This window comes from Aspergillus nomiae, assembly GCF_001204775.2.
Source record: "Aspergillus nomiae NRRL 13137 chromosome Unknown contig00188, whole genome shotgun sequence".
NCBI lineage: Eukaryota > Fungi > Ascomycota > Eurotiomycetes > Eurotiales > Aspergillaceae > Aspergillus > Aspergillus nomiae.
The window spans coordinates 42863-57501 of record NW_015378243.1 but is presented as its reverse complement, the minus strand read 5'-3'; the positions used below and the strand labels follow the sequence as shown (position 1 = coordinate 57501).

The window sequence follows — 14639 nt, the reverse complement described above, 5'->3', positions numbered from 1 at the left end:
TGATAAGCATCACCATGGCCTGGAAAATACTTATACCACATTTGACCGGATCCAAGGAACGGTACTCATTACCGTGGACTCCGAGACCCCACTTGAGAATATCAGCATTACTTTTGAAGGTATGATATTAGCCCATTAATTGCTTCCCTGGTCCCTGCGTTCTTTGTCTGGCACAAGAGACTAATCATATTGCAAAGGCACGGCGAAGATATCCATCGGGCGCGCGACCTGTACTCTTAGCAACACCGAAGCAACGCAGACATTTCTGCAACTCAAACAACCTGTTACACGAGACATAGATGCGATACCTAAAGTGCTTCAGCCAGGATGTTCTTACAAGCTTCCTTTCACCTTTGTCGTTCCTCAATATCTACCTTGTCAATCCTGCAATCACAATATCAGCTGCATCGACTTCAAACAAGCTCATCTTCAACTACCCCCGACGCTCGACGATCCCCGACTTAAACAAGGGAAAATGCCAACACTAGATTATGTTTCCTCAGGAAAGTGCTGCATATCCTACCGCGTGCGAGTGGTCATTTCAAAGACCTTTATGCCAGGGAATAAAAGACCCAGCCGGCTTGTGGACTATGCTAAGAGTGTACGGGTTCTTCCCACCGCTGTCCATGCACCGCATTTGAGTCTATCAGTTGCCAGTCCAGATATCCATACACAGATAAAGCAAACCCTTAGCCAGAGGTTTGCACACCCTGGGTTCGGGGAGCTAATTACGGAAGCGTCCTCTCCACTTTCGCTGCAATATCCTCTCGATAAAAATAGCTTGCATACGGCCGTGAGTCTCAATTTGCGATTCAATCCTCTAAAAGACCAAGCACCTCCACAATTAAGAAAGGTGACGGCCAAACTCCAAGTCTCCACATTTTACAGCCTTACGCCATGGGAGGATTACCCATCTTGGGCTGACCCGGGACTCGCTAATGGATGGGACCGAGGAGCGGTTACGGAAACATTTCCCCTAATGGCGTTTTCCATGGGCTCACTCCAGTGGGTGAATCATCATGATATGGATGGCGAGCACCGAATTCGAGAACTGGACGAACCATCATTATCTAACTACTACACTGCTGATATTGTCTTACCTATCGTCTTTCCACAACGCGGGATCCATATACCCACCTTTCACTCCTGCTTAATCTCGCGGACTTACAGCATTAACCTTCGCTTTTCTTTCCATACGACCGGAGCAGCTCGACAGGCCATCAACACGACAATCAAGATACCCCTACAGCTACAATACGCACCCAATAATCACTATACCGGCTTAGACTATGACGCACACCCGTCAGATTCCACGGTTATGGATGCTCACCCACCACCGGAATATGATGCCAGCGTGAGGTTCGCGTGAATGACTATTATTATAAAGCTTTGTCGTATCAGCCCGGTGTTCTTGAGATAATAGTAAGGCCAGTAAGATATGCCAACGTGAGCTGGATACCAGCGGAAGGAGTGTTTCTTTGACTAGGCACTGTTTCTGTTCAAGAGCACCGACCATGTATATAATACGTTATACCCTCACCGCATTAAAAACATTGCCAACGTGAACTCTAGATCACTAGAATATATATAAACAGTGTAGCATACGCTAATTTACTACCCATATAGTGTATAAACAGATCTCAGTGACATCATCCCTATAAATACTAAAAGAACATTATGTAAGAACCTAGGGGCAACTCTGACATTTTGATACTTCCGAAAGAAACACTTCGCAACATAAAATACTTAAAATAATATTCGATTGAAACCACCTAAGCATTATTCGCACAAGAAAAACTAGCCCCAGAATGGTTGGTATGAATATCCTTCCCCGCAACATAAACACCCAAGCCACATATACAAAAAGCCATACCGATTGTCACCACATTGACCAAAGTGAGCAAGGCCTTTTTCCCCGAGGCAAAGTATGCGCCGGCATTCATATGCAGCCAACAGAATCCGGGAAGACCATAAGAGAACCAGCTCGCAAACAGCGCACTGATCAAAGTCAGAATACTGTTAAACCCTGGGATGGCTTCGGCGATTATCCATGCAAGGACCCATAGTGTTAAAATGACGCCAATCCAGGAGCCAATTGCGGCGAAGTCCCGTTTGTGCATCCGGTTTGTGCCAGCCGATATGCGCATGTAGATAAGCTTTGAGGCGACGTGGCCTGCGACGACACCTGAGATTAATATCTGGGTCATGTGTTAGTTTACCATCTGAAACTAGGCGTGAATGGACCTGGAAGATACTTACAGCTGGTAACGCAAGGCCGTAGGCTATTTTACTGACGACGGAAGGGGCTGATCCTAGCGCGGGTGATGCGACGTCTGCACCTGCATATCGGTAGATCACGAGAGATGCCAATAGATAAATACCAATCTCAGCACTTTGAAGCAGATAGAGGGACTTGGGGAAGTCTCGGGGGTTCTTTAATTCTCCCATAAAGCTATAGTACCCGATATGTCCGGCTTGAGAACATGTCAGTCTTAGTACTCAACTCAGAGGAGCTTTGAGAAAGACGCTCACCGTAAGAGAATACAATGTTTGATACTGCTGAGAACCCTTGATATAGGTTGGTTTTTGTCGTTGCTGCAGTACCCCTGCCAGGTTTTGTGATACCCACACTAATCATTGTAACGAACACACCGGCTAAGATACTTATAAATGCTGCCAGCGTTTGTTAGTCTCAGATGCAAGCTGAAGAGTACTGCTCATGTAGGATCACACTGACATATTATGGAAAGCCACGAGATATTCTTCATCGTCCGGGGCAGAGAACAAATGAACGAGACCACAAGCCCAACAACACCGAAGACCATGGAACAGGTCGCATGGCCGGTGATAGAGTTCAGTGCCACTGTGAAGGTCACCAGATGGCCTGCCATGAGGAAGATGAGAAACAGTGTCTGTCCGGCACATAATAGCTCTCGACCGAAAGACCCCATGAGGACCTCACCAGCGTCTGCCATATTGGAGATCTGGGGATGCCTCCACTTGAATTGACCAAGGACATATCCGGTGTATGTGGCTAAAAGCCCAAGACCAATGATCAGAATAATAGCCCTTATCATGTGCCGGATTATCAGTCAAAGTCGCTGTTGTAGGGAGTAAAGGATCACTAACGGGACTAGGCCGAGCGTAGCAACGGCTGCTGGTAAGGATAAGACGCCGAGGGATATCGATTCAGCGATCATGACTAGCAATGGGTTAGTTTGACTTGCATAAAGCAATTTGGTTCGGTAGACAGACGTAATCCACATTGCCTATTGGTCACTATCAGCCATATCCCAACAAAAGCATGTCAGCCTTCGTGCTTTGATACTTACCACCATGATAGGACCTTGTATTTCACCTCAGCATTCGATTCGTCGCCAAATGCATCCTGAGTCAATGCAAAGCTTGCTTCGTCCTTAGCCTTCGCTTCTAACGATGTCTGAGATCTGAAGCTGTCGTTGGGATCACTTTCCAAATCCGTCCCAGGAGGAGCTTTCGTATCATTCCGTGTCATCTTCAGACTGGGGCAGTATACTGCAGCTTATTCCAAATCGAGGATCCGGGTCTGATCCTGTTTCGTTTTCGAAGTAAACGTCCAGTATACTAGCCGCTCTACAACTGAGAAAACACCGACGGAAAAAATTGATTGCATTAAGTTCTGAGGCATAGCCCTAAAACAAGAAACGTAAACAGCGGCCATAGTCATGGCAAATTTCATTGCAGAGAGTATGAACACCGATATCGGGACAGAGTATGTAAAAGCTGGTATCCTTTACAAATGGCGCGGCTAAAGGCGGAGCTGTAGTTAAAGAATGAATAATAAAATGTTTCACCCCATTCTTTTGCTTCCTAGTCATCCATTTGGAACTATCTGTATTAAACAGTTCGTACTGTGGCATGCAGTCCTATACATTCGATGTATGCACACGGTAACCACCTATTCTGCAGGCAGAAGGTTGTGTTCGAAAGCTTAGGTTAGGCGCGAAACTCAGAAGTTAAAATTGAAGAAAGTTCACTTAAGCATACCTGGATCAGTAGACCCACTGCAGCTACTGGTTGTATACGCTATGTGGCGCTTACTCCATATCGTCCCACAGAACGAGCTCGCCCTCGGCTATCATCGGCTCATACTAGTATACAGAGTGAAACTTTCATCTATAGATTAGATTGTATACTGAACCTTCGCTCCTAATTTTAGGGCTGGGAAGTGGGGCCGGGTGCTATAATTTGGGTTGTGTGATAGATATTATAGATCATCAAGCGTCAGCCTTCCATTCAATACAAATTGCCGGCAATATTAGCTTGTCTGCTACCTAGGATACAATGACACCATCAACTAGATGTTGCTAGATACGAAAGGTAAGCAGTATGAGCTTGGGTCTTGCAGTAACGTCCCTAAGCTCAATAAACAATGCCTTACCTAAAATATCTTAGTACGCTGTTTTCAACTTGAAATCATAGCCCTGGCCCGTGGATAAGCTAAGAAAGATACCAGCATTCCGCCATTTAGCAAATGTATTATCAATGTAGGAGGGTCATGAAAGAGAACAATCGTTATATAAAGTTGGACGAAAAATTAACAGAATTAATATTAGGTCGGGGCTAAAGACCTGTTATTTAACAAACCTTTGTTATTCGGCGACGGAAATATATACAACAGACATGGAATCCACGGTGAATCAATCAAGGCGAAACCATGGCCTGTGTTCATGCGAAAAAGGCAAAGGCGAAGACTCTCAAAAATAATTGCAACCATAGCTTGACGAACGGGGCCTTGACACTGGTCGTCCGTATACGGTTCAGATACAGGCAACCGACACCGTAGGTCGTCGATCTCGATTTAGTAGAGTGCAAATCAACTACTCCGTACAATACCTAACCTAGACTATTGAGATATGTCCAATCCTACTCCCTGGGTGAGGAATAGTGGGGCCAGAGGGGGTACGCTAAGCATAACAAGCATTGGAAAGCCAAAAGGAAGCCAAAATATCTGAAGATATTCCAACACATGCGCATGGCATGCAAGGTTATTGAGCTTCTATTGCGATCACACATCCTACTTGCTAGTCGTTATTACATTAATGTCCTTGTCCCATCAGCCCCGCGAATGAGGCCCAGCTGAGCCTTGGCAGGGATGATGAGCCGTATATAGTTCAGCCCCCTTGCTTCGGGTTTCTATAATGATATGGAGGGTTGAGTCTTGCGAGATCGACATACGGATTATTCTTCGTCCCGCCTGAACCTGGAAATTGTTTTCCCCTCTGCTACATATTCGTCGCGTAAGCCATTCCTGTTGACACGGTGCAGATAGCAAGATTGAATACAGTGTGAGATACGTGGTATTAGAACCTAGTCTGATCATTAGGTCAATGTGTCTTGCTTGGCGGTGGTTCCCCCCTTGTTCGCTCCTGCATTCCAAATAAGGCAGTGAATGGTTGTCCTAGATAACGGGCTATCCAAACGTTTTACCGACAAAAAACGCACCGATGACTTCCCTCCGGACCAACCTCGGACCACTGACCACAACATTTACTTATCCGGAATCATGTACTGTTGCTGTAGGAGCATGTCTGACCTGCACACAAGGATGGCAGGCTCAAACCTGCAGTAATAACGCCTTTAACCACCAAGGGGTGCAGGATGATGTCGAATGCTGGCCACCTCGGGCCAATCCCGGCCTCACGACAGGAGTAGCTCTCAACGGCTGGGGCTTTTATTCACCAGGTATACATTGCCCTGCTGGGATGGTGACTGCTTGTTCGGCAACAGGCGGATCAAACGATGGATTCAAGTTTCAATACTCGTTGAACGACGGTGAGACTGCTGTAGGCTGTTGTCCAAGGTACGCTTGCCCAACGCGATCGTACCATCTCCATGGGAGATGTTAATATGTTGAGTTTAACTAAAATAATTCCGACAGCGGCTATTCCTGTGGACATGATGGTCAGGATCAATATCAAACATGTCAGTCAGTCTACGTTACTGGCTCTTTCCCAGTTGTGCAGTGCAAGTCCGGCTCGAGCAATGGCTATACTTATCAGACCGTCCCGGCGACTGTCACGGCCACCACATCCGAATCTATGACGGTGACGCACACAATTTCTGCGTATACTGTTAGAGCTCCCATGATCCAGATCAACCACATGGCAACTGATTTGCCGAAATCGACGCAACCCCCTCCTACCTCATCGGACTCGTCTTCTGGAATACAGGTCAGCGCCTCCATATCTGGGCATTTGTCTCCTGGTGCGAAGGCTGGAATCATCGTCGCTGCCTGCTTATGCGCAATAATATTCTTCGGATTGATTGCATGGATCTGGTTTAGGTGTGTGTCACGCAGAAACAACGCTGCTTCGGCCAAGTCAGAGATGGGTGGCGCGCAAATCCCACCTATTCCTGCCACGAACAATAGCATGCGACAAAGGCTATCGGCAAATAGACCCAAGTCCGAGTTGCCGGAACACCACATTGTTTCCGAGTTGGATGGCTCACAGGTTTCAGTGCATGGAAATCCCGCAGGTCCCGGTTGAGTAGTTGTCTTGGATGTGCGTGTCCGGCAAGACTGGGGGCACTATCGCTTGGGTCTGATTTTCAGGACGTGCCGTTCTTGGAAGAGAGTGATCTGCATATGTAAATAGAATGCTTCGTTGGCAGCTCCCGAAAAATTCTATGATGCGGCATTTCGCCATTGTGCCGTGTTGTGATTCGGTAGTATATCATCACGCAAGCCGAAGGTAGGGCTTCACAATCTTCGGAAATTAGTACCTCCAACATAGGAGGGCATAAGTGCGAACTTCTTCAACATCCATACAGACCAACCATCGAATAAAATTCACTTTCGTCTGTAGCTCTGTCCCAATGTGGGTGATAAGGGCAGCTATGGAGCCCAACAAAGCAGATCAATACCCGTCTGGAAGACCCGAATAACTCATTTTGATTACTGTCGGCCTCCGATTAGTCCCTTGGACTAGCTCCAGACCCAAGACCTTTGGGCAACAAGCCGTCTCCACGCTGCTGCAGCTTCCTCATCCGTGGTCTGTGCTCAGGAAGCTCGTATGACATAACGTCTAGTCCCACAGACAGCTGTCTTAGTTACCGGAAGCCTACTCCCCAAGCCGGACCACGGTGGAATTGTCTCCGCGTTCTTCCGGTGGATACTATTGGTGACTGATGAGCACTATTATTGGATTCGGTAGGATTTGTATCTGCGAAGGGACTTTTATTACATTTAGATCGTGTGGTGAACAGCATTCCTAATGTTGAGGACTTATATCTAATCGTTCTCTGTGCATGTGCATAATTTGGAGATTTAGTATTTATATTACCTCCTAAAGATGACTGCACTTGATATAAATGTATCGTATTATGTGGGTGGCTCTCGGTGTTGGACCAGGGGTCGGGTTGCCAGTTACTAGGCATATAAGTCAATGTTTCTGTACCATGCGATGGAGGTAGATATATATACTGTACCATAGTTCTTACCTTAAGTCCTATCGTCGATGAATAGATGATGTTGATAAAGAAGGGATAATATCAATAATGTATCTAGGCATGTGCATAAACGCAATGCATACGGCTATAACGGGCCATGGAATAAACATGGTCAGGAGTTGCTTCCATATAATGTGAAAGAGTAATCACGACTCGATGTAGTGCCCATCAGAAGATTTCGTTTCTCGAATATAGGACTAGGAGGTATAATGTTGTTGTTTCTGCTTTATGTCCAATCCATGCTATGCATCTGTAAGCGTTCCGTAAATCGCGCATGACACGCATAACCCGCAAGACTTCAAGACTAACCACATGGTTCGCATGCCAACGAAACTCTGTAACACCTTGATAGAACACATTTTATCATGTAACTTATAAAGTTCATAATGTACCCCAGTCGATGGAAGGTTGTCAAGCTGTATGGCCAGGGCAGTGGAACCAGTTCCTAATAGCGCGGCACTACGAAAGTCACTAGAGAGTCGTAGAAAATGTACATGCGATCTTGGACAAAAGTACGTTCTAGAACTATGGAAGTGTTGAAGTAACTGCAGATTTAACATTCCACTAATTGACCCGATTCGGTCTCTTAATAGCCGCGCTTATCGGTGGATTCAGCTGGCCCACTTACAGCTATGACACGCGCTCACTGCAGGCTGGGACACTGGCAGAAAAGAGCAAAACTCTTCTTGAATACAAGATTCAGTCCTTATACAAGGCTGTTTCTGCTTGCCACTCGAAGTCTTGACTGGTTGCAGCCTATTGAGGGCGGACGATTGCTAATCTACTACTACCAGCGCATTTTAGCGTCTCAGACCACCGCCCTCGTCTCCACCGAGCCACCTCCACTGTGGAGAGACTGGGGAAGCGAGATGACCATGCATAGACACAAGGCCTCACGCTATACCTTACTATTGTTGGAGGTCTTTCGCGGAAAGCGCGCTTCAGCCATTTTTCATCGTAATGTAAGCGTACGGAGCTACACAGATGAAGCACAGATCCCCAACACACCAGTGTCAAGAACATGGTAATGAGTTGTTGCAGTGGGTCTGTCAGTTTTAGTGTCTACAATCCGGGGCATGCGACCTCCTACGTGGCCTGATCCATAGGTAGACCTCGGCGATGGCCATCGTACCCGGCATGGTGGTTAGACAGACATGCCACCGAGTTGCGCAAGCCTGAATGAATACCAGCAGGACGTACTACAGGACAGCAGCATATCTAATAGACAACTGGCTCCTTGCTGCTGTGAAATGAAACATCGGATTTCTTTTGTTTTTCGTGTTACAGCTCACGGGAACTTCCTGTCGCTATTGCTCATGAACACCCTCCCAACAAAGACGAGGCTGCTACACACTGTGACACAGAAAGAAATATTGCCTCTTGTGGCAAATAAAAGCACCGCATCTGGCCTCACTAGCCATGTGATGGGTGTGCACTCCATAAGTCATCTGCGCAAGGGGTTCTGAGACATGCCTTGCTGCCAGTGTCTTGGTACTTAACACTGTCAGCGCGCTTTGCGCCAGTCTTTGAGAATGGGAATCGCCATTCTCTGGCCAGAATCGCTTACCGACAATAGGTCTATCTCTCACAGAGCGAGATTACAGCGGCTATGGTGTACAACTGGTCTGCGACATCAAGATCCCTGCCCTGCCAAGACAGATTCTATCTCACATGAGGGCCGTATTGCGGTCAATATAGGCGATTCCTTTGCCCCATGTCGTCAGTGCATCCTTCCAATACGGCAGCTCTGGACACTGATGTACAACTCTGGTGCTCCTTCTTACGCTACGCTCCTTGGGGAAACCGTTTTCTCATGCGCAGTCAAGGTAGACATTGAACCCTTCTATCATTTGCATATTATCGTGTTTGTATGTAACGGCATGTCAACATATGATACGCTCACTATACCAACTTCATGTTCTAATTTCCCTCTCTTCTTATCTGACTTGTTTCAATTTGAATCTTTCGTCGGGCCTTCCCGCTGAGTTTCTGACGGATCCATCGTTAGCCGCTGTTGTAAGGACGATACGGCGACATCCAATTCGACTTAATCGGGTGCGATATCTAATCAGAAACACAGTCATCCTGCAGGGCCCGCGTCCTGCCATTGGATCCACTCCCAGCTCCTCGGCATTCCCTGATCTTGGCTTTCCCAACTGCGTTCCACCATCGTGCGATATACTTCCACCTCTTCACACGCGGTATGCTCTTCGATATGGTCAAGCAGCCCGCTGATAAAGTCTTTGTGTTCGTCCTGCACACTGGCCAATCCGAGAATGAAGAGAGGGATGAGCAGAAATGGTGACAATTCGAGAACCGTGACAGCCGACATGGCAACCACACCTTGTTCCACCATGGACTGGACCTTCTCGTCGCACATACTGTCGGGATGCAGGATGAGGTAGAGCCAAGTAAAAAGTGCAGATGTGTACGAATCGTATAGCTCCTGGTATTGTTCACCGGGCAGAGATTCTGGCGGTTGCCAGGTCGCTAGGTCTTGCCATATGCCCACAGCTTCCGTAATTGTGGTGGAGTTGTTCACTTTCCCGGTTCTGGAGCGATGGTGAAGGGAAGATATCCGTTTTATGATTTCTAAGAGACCATCGTTCATTCCAAATATAATGTCGCTCTCGCTTAATTCGCAGCTTGCGCCGTGTGTGGTGGGATGATTGTCTATGGCAGTGGTAGAAATAACGAGCGAAGTAAATAATTCCAGAATTGGATAATCCATGGTTAGATCTGATGTTCCTCGTCGGATCAGGTCCGCGGGGGCTTTCTACAGTTTTTATATATTAGTGCTATAGTTTTTAGCCTAACATTCAAAAAGGCGCCGGAGCCGCAGCGATATTTGGTCCCTAGCGGTAGGGTTCAGATAAATTGTTTGACTATCTTTTGCCGCGGGAAGGGAAAATAAAAAAAAAAAAACGAAAAAAAAGAAAAAGGGAAGAAAGGCGTGCCACTGTACTCCGTACCGTTCCTACTCTAGGATCCAGCACTGTGTCTCAGCACTTCCTGAGTGACTAGAGATGCGACACGTCATAAACCAGCCTACTAAGGTGGCTTCCCTTTCAGATTGGCGCCATTTAAAGAAATTCAAACTGTTGGGTCCCAAGGACTCGCACCCGGAAGCAAGCATCTTCTAGACCGACAAAACAGCGGTAACCTCGCCAAGACATGTCGTGGATCGCTCTCAAAATCTCCGATCTTTTACTTTCCTTTGTGTCGGTAACGAATTACTCTAGAGCCGCCTTTTCGCATGCTCTCTTCTGGTGGTTATTGGGCAGCAGGGCCAGAGCGTTGGAAAATGTGCGCGTTAGCTGCGTTAGATGAAAATGGTGGACCAAGATCCCAACACTTCTCGATCGCTGCCAACCCAATCATGGAATTAATTAAACAGGATAGGAAGAATGAATGCGCTATACCGCCACTGATACCTTACATGAACAACCGGTCGCTAATCATCGCCCCAGGATTATTAAGCCCACATTGCACAAGCGCTATCAACTCTGCCGCTTCTCAAACCCTGCGCTTACGATGTCCCCAAGGGCAAAGCAACAAGTTCTTGGCTTGGTGTCGCTTCCCGTGTCAAAATATAGTCGGTTTGGTTTTCAATCCTTCCTCTTCTTTTAATATATTTTTCTCCCGTGTTTTTTTTTCCCCATACTACGCGAAGTTGCAGACATTACTCTGCTGCCAAATTGACCACCAGCTCGGCAGTCAATTCAGGCATACTCAGGAAGGGACTATGGCTCGCGGGTATTCTTCTAACGTCCATCCTCACACCCGCACTCTGCACATTTGAGATCATCCTCTCTTGAGCGCTCACGGGAATCGCCCGGTCGTCGTCGCATACGATATATGTGGCGGGAATGCCGCGATAGGCTTCGTGGGAGATTGGGTTGAGGTGTGCGGATATTGGTTGGGGGACGAGTCTTTCCGCCCAGAAAGCGGCTTCGTCGTCGGGAAGATCCTGGTAGAATACCGAAGCTGCCTCGGGAACCCGCGACATACCTTGTTCATCCTATTTGGCACGGAGGGTACATCAGCAAACTACATCTAACTAGGGCTGCCAGGCATTGTTAGACCAGCAAACATCATTCACCTACACAGACTATGAATGAGGGCAGAGAGCCATCAAACATATCAGCAAGACTGTTCCCCCCGAACGGTACAAATGCCGCCAGGTAAATCAGACGCTGGACCCCCAGCCCTTCCAGGGCGTCTGTGCCGACCATACCGCCATATGAATGCATGACAGCGATAACGTCCTTTCCCTCCTGAACCAGGGACTGCGCTGTCTCTCGGATCAGAGCGACATCGTCCTCGATGCTTGTTGTCCGGGGAAGCTCTCCGCTGCAGGTGGGTAAGCGGGGACACACGACTTCCGCGCCGCGATTTTCGATTTCCTTGCAGAAGGTACCGTACACCTCGGGATAATGCCATGATCCATGAATAATTAGGAAGGTCGGCCGTCTTGACATGGTAGACATTTTGAATTGTGTATTCGTTGCGTTTGGCTGGCTAGAGGCGGGGTTGTTCGGTGCATATTTATATTTTGGCTGTCGCAAGCCCGCAGCCTACTCGGTGGAGACTCATTTGTACCAGGGTTACCGTCGACTGGTTCAGAGGTTACATTGCATTATATCTCTATGGTAGAACAACGATGAGCATTACTGTGCTGTCGGTCTGGCAAGTCCGTCATTAATCGGCTCTTTTCGGCTTGTCTCAAGATCGACCGAGTATATCCTTGCCGATTACGGACAAGCGGTACTGCACGGCCCATTTAGTCCATCAAGTCCAGTGCACTTATCAATGTCGTGACGTGTTACCAGACATTAGCCGCGAACAAGTCAGGATCGAGAGAGTTTAGGGCTTCTATCTCCTGCCGAATGGGGCGGTGCAGAGAGACAAACATCGTAAACCACACAAAAGAGCCAAACAACGGACCTGATCAACTTTCAACCTTTTCAGAGTATTTCGGCTCCTTCCCAGTTCACTTTTATCAGCTATTTAATGTGTGGATCAGCCACTCGGGGATATCGGTCGGTTCCGCATACTATTGATGGTCCCACTGGGTTCGCACCAAACAAAATGATTGTACTAGTGGTTGTTTTTCGTTCCATGAAAGAGTGTTCTGCAGTCATCGGCCAAGTTCTCTAGGACAACATCCTGGGGCTGATCTTCTATAGAGGGGTTTGTGAGTTTATGCATGATCTACAAACCGTCAATTCCATTACTCATATTTATTCAAAACTTGAAATGATATTTGTTCTTTCAGTCATGGCTACAAATTTCGACCAATTGCTACCTCTCCACTTCCTTCCTTACTCTGCTAGAACGCTTGAAATTCTACGTCTTCCGTCAGCAACATCGCACCCTGGAAAGGAAAGACTTCTACCTTCTGATGCCTTCCTTCAAGGTGTCTGGGTCGACGCAAAACACTAAGCGGAATCTCCCCGGACTTGGCGCTCGATATTCCGCGCCGGTAGACATTATGACACCAGCCTTGCTGAAGCGGTCTGTGAGCAGTCGTTGCGCGGCCCAGCCATCCCCACCAGTTTCATGGAGAGGAAGAAAAGCGCTCAAGTCTAGCCATAGAAAGAAGCCTGCGTTCCTAGGGACTATCAGAGATTGGCTTACAGGCAACAGATAGCTCAAGCTTTGTGGCATCGTACCCTTTCTGAGAATAACTAATTCCTTCCTGGAAAAGGAGGTCCTCCACTAGTAATCTACTTTGGAGCAGACAGTGATGCGACCTTTTCAGAAACTTCGCAACAAACTCTTGGTCTTCAAGGAATTTGGTGGCTAGATCCATGGAGAACTGGGATGGCGAGGAAAAGCGACTGAAATTATGAGTTACCGCGAAACGTTTTAAGGACAGTGAGTGACTAACCAGGTAGCACGCGTTGCTCTCGTGAACTCTTCATTCTGGGATATGATGCATCCCAGTCTCATTCCGCTAGCTCCAAAGTCCTGCAAGAGAACGTTTACAGATGCCTTCTCCAGAAGTATGGTCAAACTCGTCACGTACCTTTGACATGCCGTATAAAACATGAACCTGGCTCGGGTCAATGATCCCGGTAGGGTCTATGGCTCGGATCGAAGTGAAAGTCTCTGACTCGCGGTCATGGCGCTCGTAAACAGACAGTGCGTATATCTCGTCGCTAATGAGATGGATTCCCTTCGACGCGCAGAGACGCAGCAACCCAATAAGTGTCTCACGAGAATAGCACCGCCCTACTCAGGTGTAACATAGTTAACAGTTATACACGAAAAGGCATCGTTGCGAGTAGGACTGACCTAGGGGATTATGCGGGTTACATATCATGAGAGCCTTGATATTGGTCCCCCGTGCTTTCGCAGCTTCGAACCCAGATTCAAAGCCGGCCACGCAGGATGGAGAGAACTGGTCTGTATCACCAACCGACACATATTCCAGGTGTATGCTGGAAAAGATTAGCCAGAAACCATCGTCTGCTCTTGATCTGCTCACTTCGTTCTCATGGCAAGATCCCTAGCGAAAGCCCCATATACTGGCCTTCCAAGCATGATACCATCATTTTGATCCGGGTCGCAAAGAATCAGCGTGGATGCCTCGTTAAGGTAGGTCACTCCTGCCGCAAAGGTGATTTCCTCGGGACCGATATTGTTAGCAGGATGGAAATGAGCATTTAAATGCGCAGCCATCGCACGTCTTAGACACAATGTGCCGGTATACCCTTCCCCGTAAGCGCAACATCGTTTATCAAAGTCGTTCTTAACATCTAGATATCAGTATTGCCGGCGATACTGATTCAAAAAGGTGGCTTACATGTTCATTTATGAAACCCGTAAGGTCATCATGCATTAACGACTACTGCGCGTCAGCGCCACACCTTGTATAGGCTTCCGAGAAAGAGTCGTGGATCCTTGTGGCCACTGGTCTTACATTCTCGGCATTCGCAAAGCTGACAATACCTTTCGGGTTCGTGGCGGCATTATAGTTGTTTTGCTCCCCGTGAGCAAAACCTATTGTTGCCCATTGCGCTCCCCGTCTCGACAACATTGTTCTAGCTTCATACCTCGAAACCGAACATTCACCAGCGCCGGATGAGGCCAATCAGTCATTATAAGAATGTTACTAGGTATATTGTGAAGGATGCACCAAG

At 47.5% G+C, this 14639-nt stretch overlaps 6 protein-coding genes across 6 annotated transcripts; 2 read left to right on the top strand and 4 right to left on the bottom strand.

Moving 5' to 3' along the window:
- Positions 1–475: 475 nt before the first annotated feature.
- Positions 476–1369, top strand: ANOM_006718 (uncharacterized protein; the record flags this gene model as incomplete). The annotated part of the gene is made up of 1 exon (XM_015551974.1): positions 476–1369. One exon carries the CDS (start codon positions 476–478, stop codon positions 1367–1369), a length of 894 nt encoding a protein of 297 aa, XP_015405727.1.
- A 403-nt stretch (positions 1370–1772) lies between these two features.
- ANOM_006717 (amino acid transporter) lies at positions 1773–3514 on the bottom strand (the record flags this gene model as incomplete). Its single annotated transcript, XM_015551973.1, has 7 exons — positions 1773–2198; positions 2260–2474; positions 2533–2673; positions 2738–3069; positions 3130–3202; positions 3256–3269; positions 3333–3514. 7 exons carry the CDS (start codon positions 3512–3514, stop codon positions 1773–1775), a joined length of 1383 nt encoding a protein of 460 aa, XP_015405725.1.
- A 1972-nt stretch (positions 3515–5486) lies between these two features.
- ANOM_006716 (uncharacterized protein) lies at positions 5487–6530 on the top strand (the record flags this gene model as incomplete). The annotated part of the gene is made up of 2 exons (XM_015551972.1): positions 5487–5842; positions 5921–6530. The coding sequence occupies 2 exons, from the start codon at positions 5487–5489 to the stop codon at positions 6528–6530; spliced, it is 966 nt and encodes a 321-aa protein (XP_015405726.1).
- Positions 6531–9571: 3041 nt separating this feature from the next.
- ANOM_006715 (uncharacterized protein) lies at positions 9572–10222 on the bottom strand (the record flags this gene model as incomplete). The annotated part of the gene is made up of 1 exon (XM_015551971.1): positions 9572–10222. One exon carries the CDS (start codon positions 10220–10222, stop codon positions 9572–9574), a length of 651 nt encoding a protein of 216 aa, XP_015405723.1.
- A 951-nt stretch (positions 10223–11173) lies between these two features.
- ANOM_006714 (alpha/beta hydrolase) lies at positions 11174–11981 on the bottom strand (the record flags this gene model as incomplete). Its single annotated transcript, XM_015551970.1, has 2 exons — positions 11174–11512; positions 11598–11981. 2 exons carry the CDS (start codon positions 11979–11981, stop codon positions 11174–11176), a joined length of 723 nt encoding a protein of 240 aa, XP_015405724.1.
- A 904-nt stretch (positions 11982–12885) lies between these two features.
- Positions 12886–14536, bottom strand: ANOM_006713 (pyridoxal phosphate-dependent aminotransferase; the record flags this gene model as incomplete). The annotated part of the gene is made up of 8 exons (XM_015551969.1): positions 12886–13105; positions 13167–13334; positions 13385–13464; positions 13523–13728; positions 13792–13937; positions 13985–14247; positions 14303–14344; positions 14420–14536. The coding sequence occupies 8 exons, from the start codon at positions 14534–14536 to the stop codon at positions 12886–12888; spliced, it is 1242 nt and encodes a 413-aa protein (XP_015405721.1).
- Between the last annotated feature and the right edge of the window lie 103 nt (positions 14537–14639).